General features: G+C 45.9%; 1 protein-coding gene across 2 annotated transcripts in view; it reads left to right on the top strand.

Annotated features, from left to right (window-relative positions):
* The window catches only part of EPAS1 (endothelial PAS domain protein 1), an 89,057-nt gene that overhangs the window by 45,156 nt on the left and 29,495 nt on the right, over positions 1 to 14,406 (top strand). For both annotated transcript variants that reach the window (XM_032176422.2, XM_058428732.1), the window contains 3 exons: positions 4,194 to 4,384; positions 13,508 to 13,659; positions 14,081 to 14,165. In XM_032176422.2, coding sequence (XP_032032313.1) covers positions 4,194 to 4,384; positions 13,508 to 13,659; positions 14,081 to 14,165 — 428 coding nt within the window. The remainder of the gene's footprint in view (positions 1 to 4,193; positions 4,385 to 13,507; positions 13,660 to 14,080; positions 14,166 to 14,406) is intronic.

Genomic DNA, 14,406 nt, shown 5'->3' with positions numbered 1-14,406 from the left:
TCATGACTTAAGTAGCGATCCTTAAGCCATGCTTGGAGCAATGACCTAAAAGTTAAGATGTTTTTAAGATAACGAAGCTCTGGGCAAAGAGGTTTTTCCTGGATGAACTGTAGCATATCTCTGCCGACAATTTTTGGACATTTCAGTTTTGTTTTATCTTTTGACTGGCTGCCTGGTGCTTAAGCGGTTGTTAACTTTAGCTGGGATCAAATGTTTCAGAATGTGAGTTTCCACCTCGGGGAGAGTAACTATAAATTTGTGCATATTAAAATGTCCAGGGGAAAAAAAAACCAACCCAAAACAAACAGAAACAGCTTGTTCTCCACCTGCGGCATAGATAGATACTGTGGCAGGGTTGGACCTGCTGCTTTTATGGAGCACTGCAGAGCCACATCTGATAACATTCCACCACATTCCCAGCACTACTGTGACCGGCACCTGTGTCTGCTAAGGCCCACAGCACTTAGTCCCTTCTTCCCCCTCCGACCCCATCTGAACTCTGATGCTGGTTCTTAGTCCTACTCTTAACATTCCAGGTGTTATCCTAAGGTGAATGGGTGCTCACTTAAAGACATGAGGCTCCCCTCATGAAATTTTTGTCACTGTATTTAAAAAAGTATTAGCCCTTCTTCCCAAAGTATGTGTGAACATCCAGGTTGTGGGAAAGTATCAACACAGCACAGGGAACATCAAAGTTGTACAGTAAATGATAGTTTCCTTGCTGCCAATGGAAAAACTTTTGATCTTGGACCCAGAAGAACTAGGTTTGAGACAATGTTTTTAGCAAATTATTTAATCTCTCTAAATCTCCACATTCTCATCTATTAAATGGAGATGATAGTTTCTATCTCTCAGGGTTGTGAGACTCAAATGAGATAACACGTTAAGAAAAAGTGCTTTCTGTAAAGGCATTATTATGTGTCCTTTTAGGTTCAGCTGAAATCCCACCTCCCTGACTTTTGAACCAAGAGGCTGCCTAAGATTCTCAGTCTTCCCTTTTCTGGAAGTTAAGGTGTTGCTGTTTCTTTATTTCTTGCCAAAGCCACTATCTCCTACAGTTAAGCAGTGAAAAGAGTATTTGCCTAGGAAGAGCAGGGTTCTAGCCCTAGCTCTGCCACTGATTAGCTGGATTGCTCTAGGCAAGTAACTTACCTGCTCAGGTGTCTGTTTCCAGATCTGTGAAAGGGGAACAGTGACAATACCTGTCTTGCCTACCTTACTTGGTTGCAAGGATGGAATTGGATAGGGATCCCCTGTGTGTTTCAGGACTTCTAAGTGTCTGCTCACTGACTATAAACACTTCAATGGCTTATGTAGGCGTTGGCTTTGTGACATTGGGCGAATAACATATTATGTCTGAGCCTCAGTTTCCACATCTCTAAATTGTGTAAACAATACCTACTTTATTTTGTTGTTAGGGAGAGTATAATGAGCTAATATATGAAAGGTTCTTGGTACAGCACCAGGCACAAAAAGCACAGCAAGATTCACATATCAGATGCCATTGTCAGAGCATTGACTCCAGATTGCCTTTTCCCGACCTGGCGTTTCCTCTCTGCCTCTTCTTCGAGGAAGGGGCCGATGGCAGAGGGAGGCTTTGTGCACGCAGATATTGGCGTTAATGCCATAGCCTGTGCTGGGATTGCTTTTGCTTCAGGATGGCTTCCCTTGGCCCCTGATGACGAGGTTATGTGTTGATGACGCTTTTGTTGGAGAGCACAAGGGTTAGTGCTAGAGAATGAAATCCAGCATCTTTCACCTGACCCAAAGGCATGATGTGTGCGGTTTCAGCATCCTGCCCTCTTCCCATCTTCCTTTCCTGTGCCAGAATACTTGCAATTCTTTAACTTTTTCTCCACAATCAGGTCAGGATTAAAATGCAAGTGGGAGGGACTAATATAAAAACTGCCACTAAAGGTCTAATCAGGGCAAGTCCTGAGAAGGTGGGGAAAGGCGGGTGCAGGGGTAGGTGTCCTGGGGGTTGGAAGTCAGGGAGAGAGGGAAACAGGGATTAGATAAAGGAAGCAGAGAAGGGAGACAGGACAAGAAAAATAGTTTCACTCATTTCACAATTTTTCTGAAGGTTCTTCTTGACCATCAACAGCTGTTGGACAATTCATCCTTTAATCCGAGTATATGGCGCTTAATCCATCCACAGAGCTGGATAGTGTGTCTCTTTAAATGAAGTATGTTGTAAAATCAAAACAGTGCTTCTGCCCCAAATCTTGAGGGATTTGAGAGGCATGCTCTCATTCCATGAATCCCAAAATACAGATTTTCTGTCCAAATAACAGGCTGCAAAGCCAAACAAAAGGAGAAACAGCCTCTGGAATCTCAGATGGCAAGACAGAGCGAGCCAGCTAGAGCTGATTGGATTGAGGCCTTGAAACCTATGAACTGCGCTGGATGCCTTTTTATTTTATCTTATTTATATTTTTACAGAGACGGGGTCTCACTATATTGCCCGGGCTGGTCTTGAACTCCTGGGCCCAGGTGATTCTCCCATCTCACCCTCCCAAGTACGTGGGACTACAGGTCCAAATACTACCATGCCTGGCTTAGATGCTTTTTAAAAAAATAAAAAGCATACTTGTTTCTTTATTAAATGTGCAATATAGGTTATTTATAGAAACACAAGAAAATACAGATAAGCATTACAAAGCAAAACAAAAACCAAAAAAACTTCCCGTAACCTCACTACCCTGCAACTGCTAACATTTGTGAGTAGAAGGAGACAGGACAGTCATTGGTGGTTAAGTGCCATGATTCTGGGGCCCACCTGCCCAGTGCAAAGCCTGACTTCCCCATTTACCTGCTGGAGGCCACAGGTGAATTACTTGGCCTCTACGGGGCAGTTTCTTCATATGTAAATTAGGTATGATAATAATAATAATAATAATAATAATAATAATAATAATAATAATGCCTACTTCCAAGGGCAGTTGTGTGAGTTTAAATAAGCCAAGGTAGTACTGCTTAAAACAGTCCTTGTAAGCACTATGTCTGTGATACCTATAATAATAGTTATTACACATCTAGCCTTGCTCCTGTATAATTTATAGGAAGTATTAGGTATAATACATTTCTATGAAAATAGAATTGTCCTGTACTGTTTTGTAACTTTTTAACTCTCATGACTGTCTTTTCATGGCCATCTTTTTAATTAGTATTAGCTAACATTGGTTGCTTACAGTTGCAACAGGCTTAGTGCTAAAGATTTTATATAAATTATCACATTTAGTCCTCACAATTAACTCTGTAGGGTAAGCACTATTGTTACCATTTGACGGATGAGGAGACTGAGGCTAAGCAGTTTAAATGATTTATTTACAGATCTAACAAGCAGAGAAGTTAGAACTCCAATCTAAACATTCTGGCTTTTAAACATGCCTGTGTGAGAACTTGCCATGGACTTTATAAGAAAGTCCAGGATTTCTTTAGGACTTCTGAAAGAGGCAAGCTTCAGTGCGTGTCATCTTTCCTTCCATCCTGCAGCAAAGAGGAGAATGAGGCTGAGACAGCCTGGCAACCTATGCTGGCAGGGCTTAGAGAGAAAATGTTTGTGCCCACTCCTTTTTAATCCTTGACAGAATGCACGTTGGTACTCTAGACTGTTGGGTGTCTGGCTAACTGTTCTGGGGCTGTAATGGCATTTTCAGTTTTTACTGTGGAAATCACTCTCTGGTATGAAGTGGGACCTACGGTTCAGTACTACTCTTAATTTTTTCTGATTGTGTCTTATGCAGAAAAAGAACCTTAAAGCAGTTTTACTATCTTGTTCTCCAGAGCCCTTGACAAAGCCATCTGAGCCACTGACCATAGCTTCCTTAGCCTTCTCTTTCCATCCCTGGACATTCACCCCTATCCCCAGATATTCCAGGGCCAGGTCCCAGGCATTGGTAGTTAATTTAATCAGCCAGTCTTTGCCCAGACTCCACCCATGTGAAGCCCTATTCTGGCCTCCACAGGGAATGCAAGAGGAGGACTTTGGTTGCAAAGACACCAACACACACAAAAGCAGAGCTAACAATACAAAGCAGGTTGTGTGTGGCTCAGACGACTGGTGTGAGCCCTGATCAGTCTAGTAGGGGAGTGTGGCTGCACTGTGGGTTGGGGCCATGGGGATGTCCCGGCCAGAGGTATGATAGGCTGACAGTAACCTTTCTGGGACTAACCCCTTCTTCTCCACTTAGGAGTAGCTCGGAGAGGAGGAAGGAGAAGTCCCGGGATGCTGCACGGTGCCGGCGGAGCAAGGAGACGGAGGTGTTCTATGAGCTGGCCCATGAGCTGCCTCTGCCCCACAGCGTGAGCTCCCATCTGGACAAGGCCTCCATCATGCGACTGGCGATCAGCTTCCTGCGAACACACAAGCTCCTGTCCTCAGGTAAGGCCAGCAGCCTCCCCTAGGCTGGGCAAATGCCAGCCTTACCAGCGTGTTCCTATACACAGGGGACCCTTCTCCTGCCAGAGCCGGAAAGTCACCCCACTACAGAACTTTCACCCACAGAAACACCATCATGAGTGATTTATTCCTTCATGTTAAACATCTCTCTTCTGGCAGTGACCTTCACCGTGAATCCAGCTGTGAGAGGAGGGCAGGGACAGGACCAGGGAAGAACATGGGCACCCAGAGGCTGTGGAGAACACGGGCTGGGAGAACCAAGGACGGCTTTTGCTGACTTCTCAATTTGTTGCCATCTGGCCATAAGACCCATCCTCCACACTAGATTGAGTCCGTAGGAAGCATTCTAATCCTTAACTTCCAGTGCCTTCTCCAGAACAGCAAGAAGGTGTGCCCAGATGATCTTTTCCCTCTGAGAAGCCAGTTAGGCCAAGCAAATCACTTAGTCTCTCTGAACATTGGTTTCCTCGTGTATAAAATGGGGTTAAACATACTTCTTGCCCAGGGTGTCGGTGAGAATGGACTGAAATGATGTCTGTAAAGCACCTGGCCTGGCTGAGATCACTCACACTGGGGAGTCCTTGACATCACCCCTCCCCAGGAGAACAACTGGTTCTCCCCTCCCTAGTACCTCTGCAACTCCAAAGTTCACAAAACATTTGCTTTTTCTCAGTTACACTCTTCAAGAAACCATTTCCTATGCGTCCTGACCAGAAACAGGTGTCTTGAGTAGTCTTCTGGTTTCAGATCCTATGTGACATTCTTGTCAGGGGTGTCAGTTCTGTAAGGATGCTGGGCAACGTGTTGTGCTCCTCCCCTCCTGGTCTGGTGCCACAGGTGGGGACGGTGTCTGACGGGTGAGCATGAGGGAGGCACTCAGGGAGGGAAGGTTCTTTTGTGGTTGTTTTTCAGTTTTCCGGAGTAAGCCTGGTGCCTTGGAGACGGTGGATTCCACCATCCTGTTATGAAGTGGCTATTCTGGGAAAGAGGGAATCCAGTGTGAGGCCGGGAGGCCAGACCAGAATGTACTATTCTGGTCCCTGGAGTACAGGAAGGATATGGGGGACAGACTTTCAGAAAGTAGGACGACAGCTCAGTGGGCCTGGGGTTGGAGGGCTAGGCCTAAAGAGGCGAAATGTGCGCACAAGAGCAGGAGAGCCAAGGGGGAAGATATGCTTTATAAATACTTTCAAAGAACAATGCAAGACAATGGCAGATACATGATCCTAGATGCTGCAAAGACAGAACAGTGGGCTGAGCCCTGGCAAGGCTTGGAATGCTGGATATAAGGCTGGGAGACTCCATCACAGGGCATTTGTGCACCCCTCCCTTTAAAAAGGCTTGTCTTCCTGGATAACTGAGGGCCAAGTCGGCTAATGTTGCAGTCATCTTTACATATAAAGAGTAGACAGTGGAGGATTTAATGACTGGACGGAGGCCCCTTCCCCACAATGAGAACCCTCTCCCCTGCTTTCCTGCTGTGGTACTTGAGATTTCGCTCTTAGACATTAATTCCTTCAGATTAATCATTGCTTCTTTCATCCCCACTCCAATTCCTCCACCAACACAAAGCCCCAGAAGGGGTAATACAGGTTGAGTATCCCTTATCCGAAATGCTTGGGAGCAGAAGTGCTTTTGATTTTTTAATTTTTTCAGATTTTGGAATACTTGCATTGTATTTATCAGTTGAGCATCCCTAACCCAAAAATCCGAAATTTGAAATGCTCCAATGAGCATTTCCTTTGAATATTGTGTTGGATTTTGGAGCATTTCAGATTTCAGGTTTTCAGATTAGGGACCGTCAACCTGTATATTAATTGTAGAACGCCTCTGACTAAATTTGGACTCGTTGAGTGTTTCTCCTTATTTCACAGATAAGTGAAGCACAGACAGGTTAAGACTGCTCAAAGTCACACATTTAGCACATGGTGAACCTGCACCTGGAATTCAAGTCCTTTTGAATTTTGGTCCATGGGAAAACAGACATGGGACGGCAAGAGCATTTTGTAAACGTGGCCAGGCAAAGATGCTGACAAGGGCTGGGGTGTGGGGTGTGGGGGAAGGAAGAAGGTGGGGGAAGGGAGAAGGTAGGGGAACGAAGGTCAACAGAGGCAGCTGGGGGCCAGCGTGATGGGGAGGAGGTCCTCACACATTCGGAGAGTTGTCCTGTCCTTCCCCCTAGTGCAGGGCTTCGTTTTCCACGGTTGCCCTCCTGAGCCTGGCTGTCCGTCTCAGTGGTTCAAAGGTTGGCCTGGAAAAGGCCACGAGTTAGGCTGGGCTCTCTGAGCACATCTACCTGTGTGTGTTCTGGTGTGAGCCCCCGTGTGCTGATGAGAACCCCTGTGTGCTAAACACACCCGCAGAGATAGGACCAGAGTGGCCACAGTGGGACATCCCGTATCTATCCCATCTCCAGAGCCTGTTGGAAGTTGTGGACACAAACTTGCCTGCCCTCTGGCTGGGCTCGGCCCCAGACCAGCTAGAGCCCTTAGCCTGTCAGCTCTGGTCCTCTCTGTCCCAAGGAAAGAAATGAAGGAAAAGGATAAAAAGTTTCTACTTTTGGCCATGTGGTCCTGGTGTCCTTGAAGGAGAAGTTCTCACCGAACGAGCACAGCCCAGGGAGAAGGAGATGGTTTCTCAGCACCCGCTTTTCTCTGACTTCTCTCCCAGGCTCCTGCCATACATTCTCTAGACTGATTGTTGAATTATTTTCAGAAATTGTAAGACAAGATCTTTCTCTTTCTAAATCGTATTTTGCTTTTCCGACACATGTAGCGTTATGAAGAGGAGTACAGGATTTGTGGGCAGATAGACCTGCATTGGAATCTTAGTTTGGCTGCCTTCTTTCTCTGCAATGTTGTAAAAATTTCTCTTTGAGCTTTAGTTTCCTCATCTGCACAAAGGGAATAATGGTGCTTACCCTGCAATGTTATTTGAGGATTGAGATAATAAATATAAAAGGCCTTATCCTCTAGCCTGCCACATATTAAGCTTTCAATAAGTTACAGCTTAGAAACAAAAATTGTTATAAACAAATATATTGATTTATATTAAATATAGGCTTCTGGAGAAATGATGTAAAAGAAAACCCCATGTAAATTCTTACTATCCTCTCACCTACCTTCTAGCAATTTCTATCAAAATGCAGAGTTGTCAAGCTTTTCCGAGGCAAAACAACCACACATTCATTATCTAAGCATTTCTAACAAAGGTGAGTACCAATTTTGGCTCACTTTGTGATAGGAAATAGCTGGTTGCATACCTCAAAGTTCAAAAGGCTAAAAAATACCAGGTTTTTCTTTAGAAAAGTTTCTCTTTACTTAGTAACACGTTTCCCTTTGATTTTCACAGTAGGCTGTTCTGTGTGGGAATGTTGGAGAGGAAACCTCAACGTTGAGAAATTCAGGCTGTGAGTCTGGGCTGCCGATTGAGATTCGTATCACAGGAAGCAAACTGAAACAATAGCTTTATGATATTAGCTTCCACGCTGGGCTGAGGACAGAACACACTCTTACAGGAACATCGGTGGAAATGCCACTTGATTGTCTTAAATCCTCTTTCAAGATGAGCCCCGCAAACCATGAGCGAATCAGGGTCAACTCTGCATTCTGAGGGCATTAAACCGCAGTGAATATACAAAATTTGCTTTTCATTGTAAAATTGAATTTTGGGCTTGCCCAAACTCATACATGGCGAAATCAAATTCATTTTCCGTGGACCTGGAGATCAGCATGAAGCAGGGTTTCTAAAGAGAAGTGTCAGTTGCATTATGGATTCATCATCATTTGCTTAGCGAAGACATCAGTTATAACAAGAGATTATGTTTTCCTGATCTCTAGACTACTAAGGGAAATATATTAAAATGTGAGACAAGTGATTTTAAAGTTTTTAAGGCTTGATATGACCTTTCCATGCAGGAAAAGTGGGACAAAGAAAGAATTGTGGAGGCAGATATATGTTCTGGTACCCTCTCACACCCCACTTTCAGACTTCTTTTCCCAGGCCTTCACTCCTACCTCCACCCCTTTGTCCCACCCACTCCAAATCAAGGCCTTTTTCTGTCCTGTTTGGAAAGAACTCAATAAGCTGATTCATGTGAGGATGTTAATGGGTGAGAGCAGCTAATATACAGTCTCTTCTAGAGATACTGACTTTGTTCAGATCATTCCTTTAACTTAAACTAAAAAGTCTGGTCAGTCAACAGGTGTTTGCAGAACCCAGTCCTGTACTACATCTTATGAAGGGTAATACAGAGAGGCAAGATAGGATGGTAAGATATGTGCAAAGAACAAAGGCATGAATCTCTCCTAGTGGACTTTCAGGACTCTCAGGGAGCCCAGGAAGATCAGGAAGGACACAGTGCCTTCTGGCAAAGCCATCAGAGGAGCCCAGGCCTGCTAATAGTGGCATTGAAAGGTATGGCTAAGGATCCAGTAAGCGATCCCAGAATGATTTCCCCGTGGCTTGACTGGCACTGCTCTTGCAGTCTGCACATCCGGGAGGGCGGGGATTGGGGGGCCAGGCCGTGGGTAAGGTGGAGGGGAGGAATCAGTTTAGGCAGAGCCTTAGAAGGAAGGCCACTGTGGTGATCACAAAGTGGTGACTGCCAAGCACATCTGAACCAGGAAGACCCCATCAGAATGGCTTTAAGAACAGTCAGAGCAGTCCTGGAACTTCTCGGAGTAGGAAACAAGAGGCAAAGTGACCTTGGTAGAATAAAATTGCAGCCAGCATTCTCACCAGCAGCACCATGGGGCAGCCTGGTGTCTGAGACCACTGAGGAGACTCTGCTCTGCCACTCTGCCTGCTCTCTCCCAATGCACAGCCCCTGCTGGCCAGGAAGTCCCACCCCACATGGGCGGTGCTGCCTGAAGGAAATGAGCGATGCTCCGGAAAAAGTGCTCCAAAACCTCAGCCCGCGCATATCCTGGCTGTGGGGAGTCATCAAAGCCTGTTTACCGGGGCTATTTTTAGCATTAAAGAATCTTGTTAGCTCCCCAGGATGGGCATGCACCGTCTCAGCAGAGCACCTCTGGTTTTAATGACCCATCTCTTGTCTTTGGGGTCAGACCCTGAAGGGTCCTCGGAAGCAAGTAACTGAGATCTGGAGCCCAGGATGATTTACAGACCCAGTTGGTGGCTTATTGAGCACTTACTCTGGGCTCCTCACTTTGTTCTGACCCAGAGTTGATGCTGGATTGTTGCATCACCTTACAGCAGTTTATCTCTGTCTTCCCCACCAGTCTGTCGATTCCGAGGGAAGGAATTGCTCTTACACCTTTCAGTATTCCTGATTCTCCTTAGGACAGGACTGAGCACAAAGTAAGTGACACTTGTGGACAGATTACCTTGTGCCTAGCATAAAGCAGACATGAACACAGTAGAAACTTAATAATGGTGTAGGGAATGAGTGCATTTTTCCATGTCCGTAACACTGAGTAGGATATTAATGGTACGTCGGGGAAGACACGATGTTCATAGGGGAAGGGGAAGAGGGGTCTTCAGCAGATTTGTGACGTGAGCATCCAGGGTGAGGGTCTACCTCCTGGCTCCACAGTTTTCACTCTCAGCTCCAAGCTGGGAGTGACCTGGCTAGGTTCCTTCAGAAGCTCCCAGGAGAATAAGCAGGTGCTGTGAGGGCAACTAGTTCCACAGAGGGAAGAGACCCTGTCCCAGCCCTGCAGTCGCATGGTCCCTGGGGCCAACCTGCTGGCTTCCTGGTCCTCCAGCCATTGTGACCTCAGTCCCAAGACATTCTGTTTCCCTTCATGGCCCTAGATTGCCCCTCTCCCTCCCAGAGGCCAGATGACCCGATGCTGCTGTAGCCAATTTCGCCACCTCCTGGAAGCAAATGCACTGGGCATGGGTGGAAACCAGTTTGGCTGTGTTGGAACTGTTAAAAACAGGAAATTTTAAGCAGGACTATTTCCTCTGGGACTAGTTAACCCAAATAGGGTTGTCTTGGGACTACTTCAGATTTTGAAGTCAGCGTTACCACTGAGATCAAAGAAATTGAAGAGAAAATATCTTCTCGGTTGGCTAGAAACCACAGGGTTGGCCTCTGTGTATCTATAGAAGGTGGTCACCTATCTGGTGTGATTGAAGTGGTGCTGAAAACCTCTCCTCACTCATCTCCAAAATAAGTCACCACCTGCCAACACAGGCTAATTAAGGTCACTCGTAGGATCTTTGAGTTGAGGCCATAGCTCTCAGTATGTGGTCCTATGAGAAGCAGGGTCAGCATCACCTGGGAACTTTTTAGAAAAACAGATTCTCAGTTCCCTCTAAAGACCTACTGAACCAGGAACCCAGTGGGGGCCCATCCAGGGCCAGCTTCATGGGCGTGCAGCACAGGCAGTCTTAGAGGGCGCCACACTTAGAAGGTTCTCAGGCTTGGTTTAATGTTTCCAGTGAGAGGTCTCACATTTTTATTTTACACTGGGCCATGCAAATTATGTAGCAGTCCTGGTCTCAGAAATTTTTCTTTTAGCCTGGCCTATAGATGATTCTGATGCATACTCAAATTTGAAAGCACTGAGTTAAGTCATTTTGTCCCCTAAAGCCCCTGTTCAAATGAAGATTTTAGCTGGGAAAGCTAACATTCACAGTGGCATCGCCCACACTTGGGACATTGCATCATCACTTGAGCGGGCTGGTTAGCTGGCAGAGAACAGGTGTATCAGCAGAAACCCCAAGCAGGGATCAGGTGTGCGTATATGTATGGTATAAGGCCATTCCCATGGCCTGTGGTTCTCCCCTCTCCAGGCTAGCTGCCTGAACCAGGGTGTGGAGACGAAAGAATTTACCTTATTTTGTTTCACCATTTTAGCAAAACAGAGGGAAAGCCACTGGGGCATTACTCTGTACAGCCCACCTCTTGGGTCTGAAGGCTTGTCCATCCCTGGACAGGACACTGTGATCCTCTGCAGAAGGCATGTGTGACGCCGACGTGTTCTCTGATCCTGTGTCCTGAAAGATAGCTGGTCCCCTTTGCCTTCACTGAAGCCTCTTGGTAGGAAGATCTTGTAATTTGGATTTGTTCTTCTTGAGGAATAACGGCAGGTAACCCAAAGCTTAAATTTAGAGGCTAGAGGAAAATGATAAAAGAGAAATCCAGTGTCCTTGCAGAAAGGCCCTCGAACGACATTTCACAGCATTGATGTGTCCCTGGCCAGGTGGCCCATAAATTGAATTGCATTCTACGTTCCTTAGAATAGTCTCCATTTGAAACACTCCTTTTAGTTAAGTGAATATTAATGTTTGCAAGTGACAAATTACTCTCTAATCCCCTTGTTCTATAAATCGAGTGAGGCATACTTTTGATTGATGTTTGCACTGAATACAAATTCTCATAAATAAATGTCTTTGGAGTTAAATAATGAACTAGGAGAAGAGGGCTGAAATAAAGTCTGTGGTCTGTGTATAACAACCAAAGGCCTGGGGCCTAAGAGGTTTTTTTGGTCTGGGACAAGAGCCGAGTCTATATTTTTCAGATAGCAGAGGTATACTAGATAGGCCAGGACACTCAAAGTGTGGGTGGTTCGGGGTGGAAGTTTTCCTAGGCTGCCCAGCAACCACCTGTACAGCCTGCTGAGAATGCAGTTGCCTGCTCACTCTGTTTTGCACCTCTGGGCTTCACTCTCTCCAAACCATTCTGTATGCCATTGCCAGACTAATCTCCCCAAAGCAATGCTTTGAGATGCACTCCTGTGATCACATTTGCTTGACATGTGAGGCCCCTCCAGGACACTGGGCCTGCCTCACCAGCCCGATCTCTGAGACTGGGAAATGGATTCTCATCTTCAGCCAGATGGGCCTCTCTTCAGTCCTAGGAGGGAGCTTGCTCCGGGTATTTTCCAGTGTTCACACAATCCCATCTGGTTCAGAAGGCCCTTCTTTCATTCCACAGAGTGGAATCTGTTTTTTCTGACTCTTCAAATCTTCTTTGGAACAGTTAGTTGTCTGTGATCACCCCAAAGTGACCCTCTCATCCTCTGACCCTTAGAGCTCTTCCCATCTACACTTTTCCTTGGAAGCCCAGCTATGACACCCTTGAACTTTTATTTAGCTTTGCATCTCTGAGTGCTACGTATTCCTCACCTGGGATCTCAGCAATTTGAGGGTGGTGCATGTCTTGGAGCAGAAAGAAGAAAGAATTTACTGTTGTTACAGTTTTAGGCACTTTACGTGCTTATCTAATCCTTACAATTCAGAGATGGAAATTGTTATTCCCATTCAGCTGATGAGGAAAGTGATATCCAAAGAGGTTGTTACTTATCCAGAGTCATAATAGCCTAATAGGAGGCTGATCTAGGAATAGAACCTGTGTTTAACTCCAAAGCCTATGAATGGTTGAGTGTGGCTTCTGGATTCAGCTGTCAAAGCTTGCTAGCTTTGCAATCTTTATACCTTTGGACAAATGGCTTAACCTGTCTACACTTCATCTGTAAAATGAGATTAAGAATAGTATCTACCTCATAGGTCATTGTGAAGATTACACAGCATGCTTAGTGCAGTACCTTTCATGTAGTAATTGCAGTATATATTAGCAGCTAAAATTTGTTCCTACTACTGTGACTACCATTATATTCAGGCATACTTTGATTGATGTTTGCACTGGATAAATACAAATTTTCATAAGTAAATGTCTTTGGAGATAAATAATGAACTAGGAGAAGAGGGCTAAAATAAAGTCTATGGTCCGTGTATAACAACCAAAGGCCTGGGGCCTAAAAGGTTTTTTTGGTCTGGGACAAGAGCTGAGTCTACAGGCTGTACAGGTGGTTGCTGGGGGCAGCCTGGGAAAACTTCCACCCCGAACCACCCACACAGCAGCTCCTACTGCTCTCGTTCCTAGTGCCAGAAGTACTGTTGTCACAACAAGCACACTGTCCTCACAGCTCCCATCAGGGTGTCCTCTGTGCAGTGGTGCTCATCCAGTGCGTGCTGCCGGGAGGGGCAGACATTCAGATGGTTGGCAGTGTGCGTTTCCAGAAAAGTCCACCCAATTCCTTTGCACCATCCCTGGCAAATGCCTATCTGTGCCAGTCACATCTGTTTTCACTCCACATTCATGCAAGTTGTCCCACCCCCCGCTCTTTCCAGTTTGTTCTGAAAACGAGTCTGAAGCCGAAGCTGACCAGCAGATGGACAACTTGTACCTGAAAGCCTTGGAGGGTTTCATTGCCGTGGTGACCCAAGATGGCGACATGATCTTTCTGTCAGAAAACATCAGCAAGTTCATGGGACTTACACAGGTGACACCCTCCTTTATCTCTTTCAAAAGAAGAAATGTTTCCATTTGGGGGTAGAAATGAGTGGAAGGTGCTAGCCACAATCCCACTTGACCTCTCCCTGCAAATGCCCACTGTGACCCTCGCTGACCTCAGGCCACACGCCTCAGGCCACACTGCCACCCCCAGGCATTGGGTTTGGCTTTGCTCATGTCCATCCTGGTAGACAGCTCTCTACTGACTCAGTAACAGACCAAGTCTCTGTCATCATCAGTAGTCCCTGATTACATCTTTCTGTCTGTGGACCTGACACTGGACTGGGATTATGAGAAAACCCAATTCAGTCTCCTCCCTGCCTCCAAATCTGGAAGGTGGCTCAGCTTCCTCTTGGAGTCTTTTACTTCACTGTTAGGAATAATGATGCCTAACCTTGTTTTTGAAACAGGTGGAGCTAACAGGACATAGTATCTTTGACTTCACTCATCCCTGCGACCATGAGGAGATTCGTGAGAACCTGAGTCTCAAAAATGGTATCCTTAATTGTGTTTACTTCCTTCTTGCCCCCTCTGGGTGGGAATCTGCCTCCCCTTTGTCTGTGATTATAAGGGAAACAGCTCATGGCCCTTGTGATGCAGGAAAAATGGATGTCCTTTAAAAATTTAGTTTAAGTATGTAGCCTGTGAGATGAGATTGGGGCACTGAGAGGATCCAGTACTCAGAAATAGCTCCTGCTGGCCCTGCATGGTGCCTGGTGTCCCACTACTAGGGGAC

This window comes from Hylobates moloch, unplaced genomic scaffold (assembly GCF_009828535.3).
Source record: "Hylobates moloch isolate HMO894 unplaced genomic scaffold, HMol_V3 SCAFFOLD_15, whole genome shotgun sequence".
Classification (NCBI taxonomy): Eukaryota; Metazoa; Chordata; class Mammalia; order Primates; family Hylobatidae; genus Hylobates; species Hylobates moloch.
This window is presented reverse-complemented; position numbering and strand designations above follow the sequence as displayed.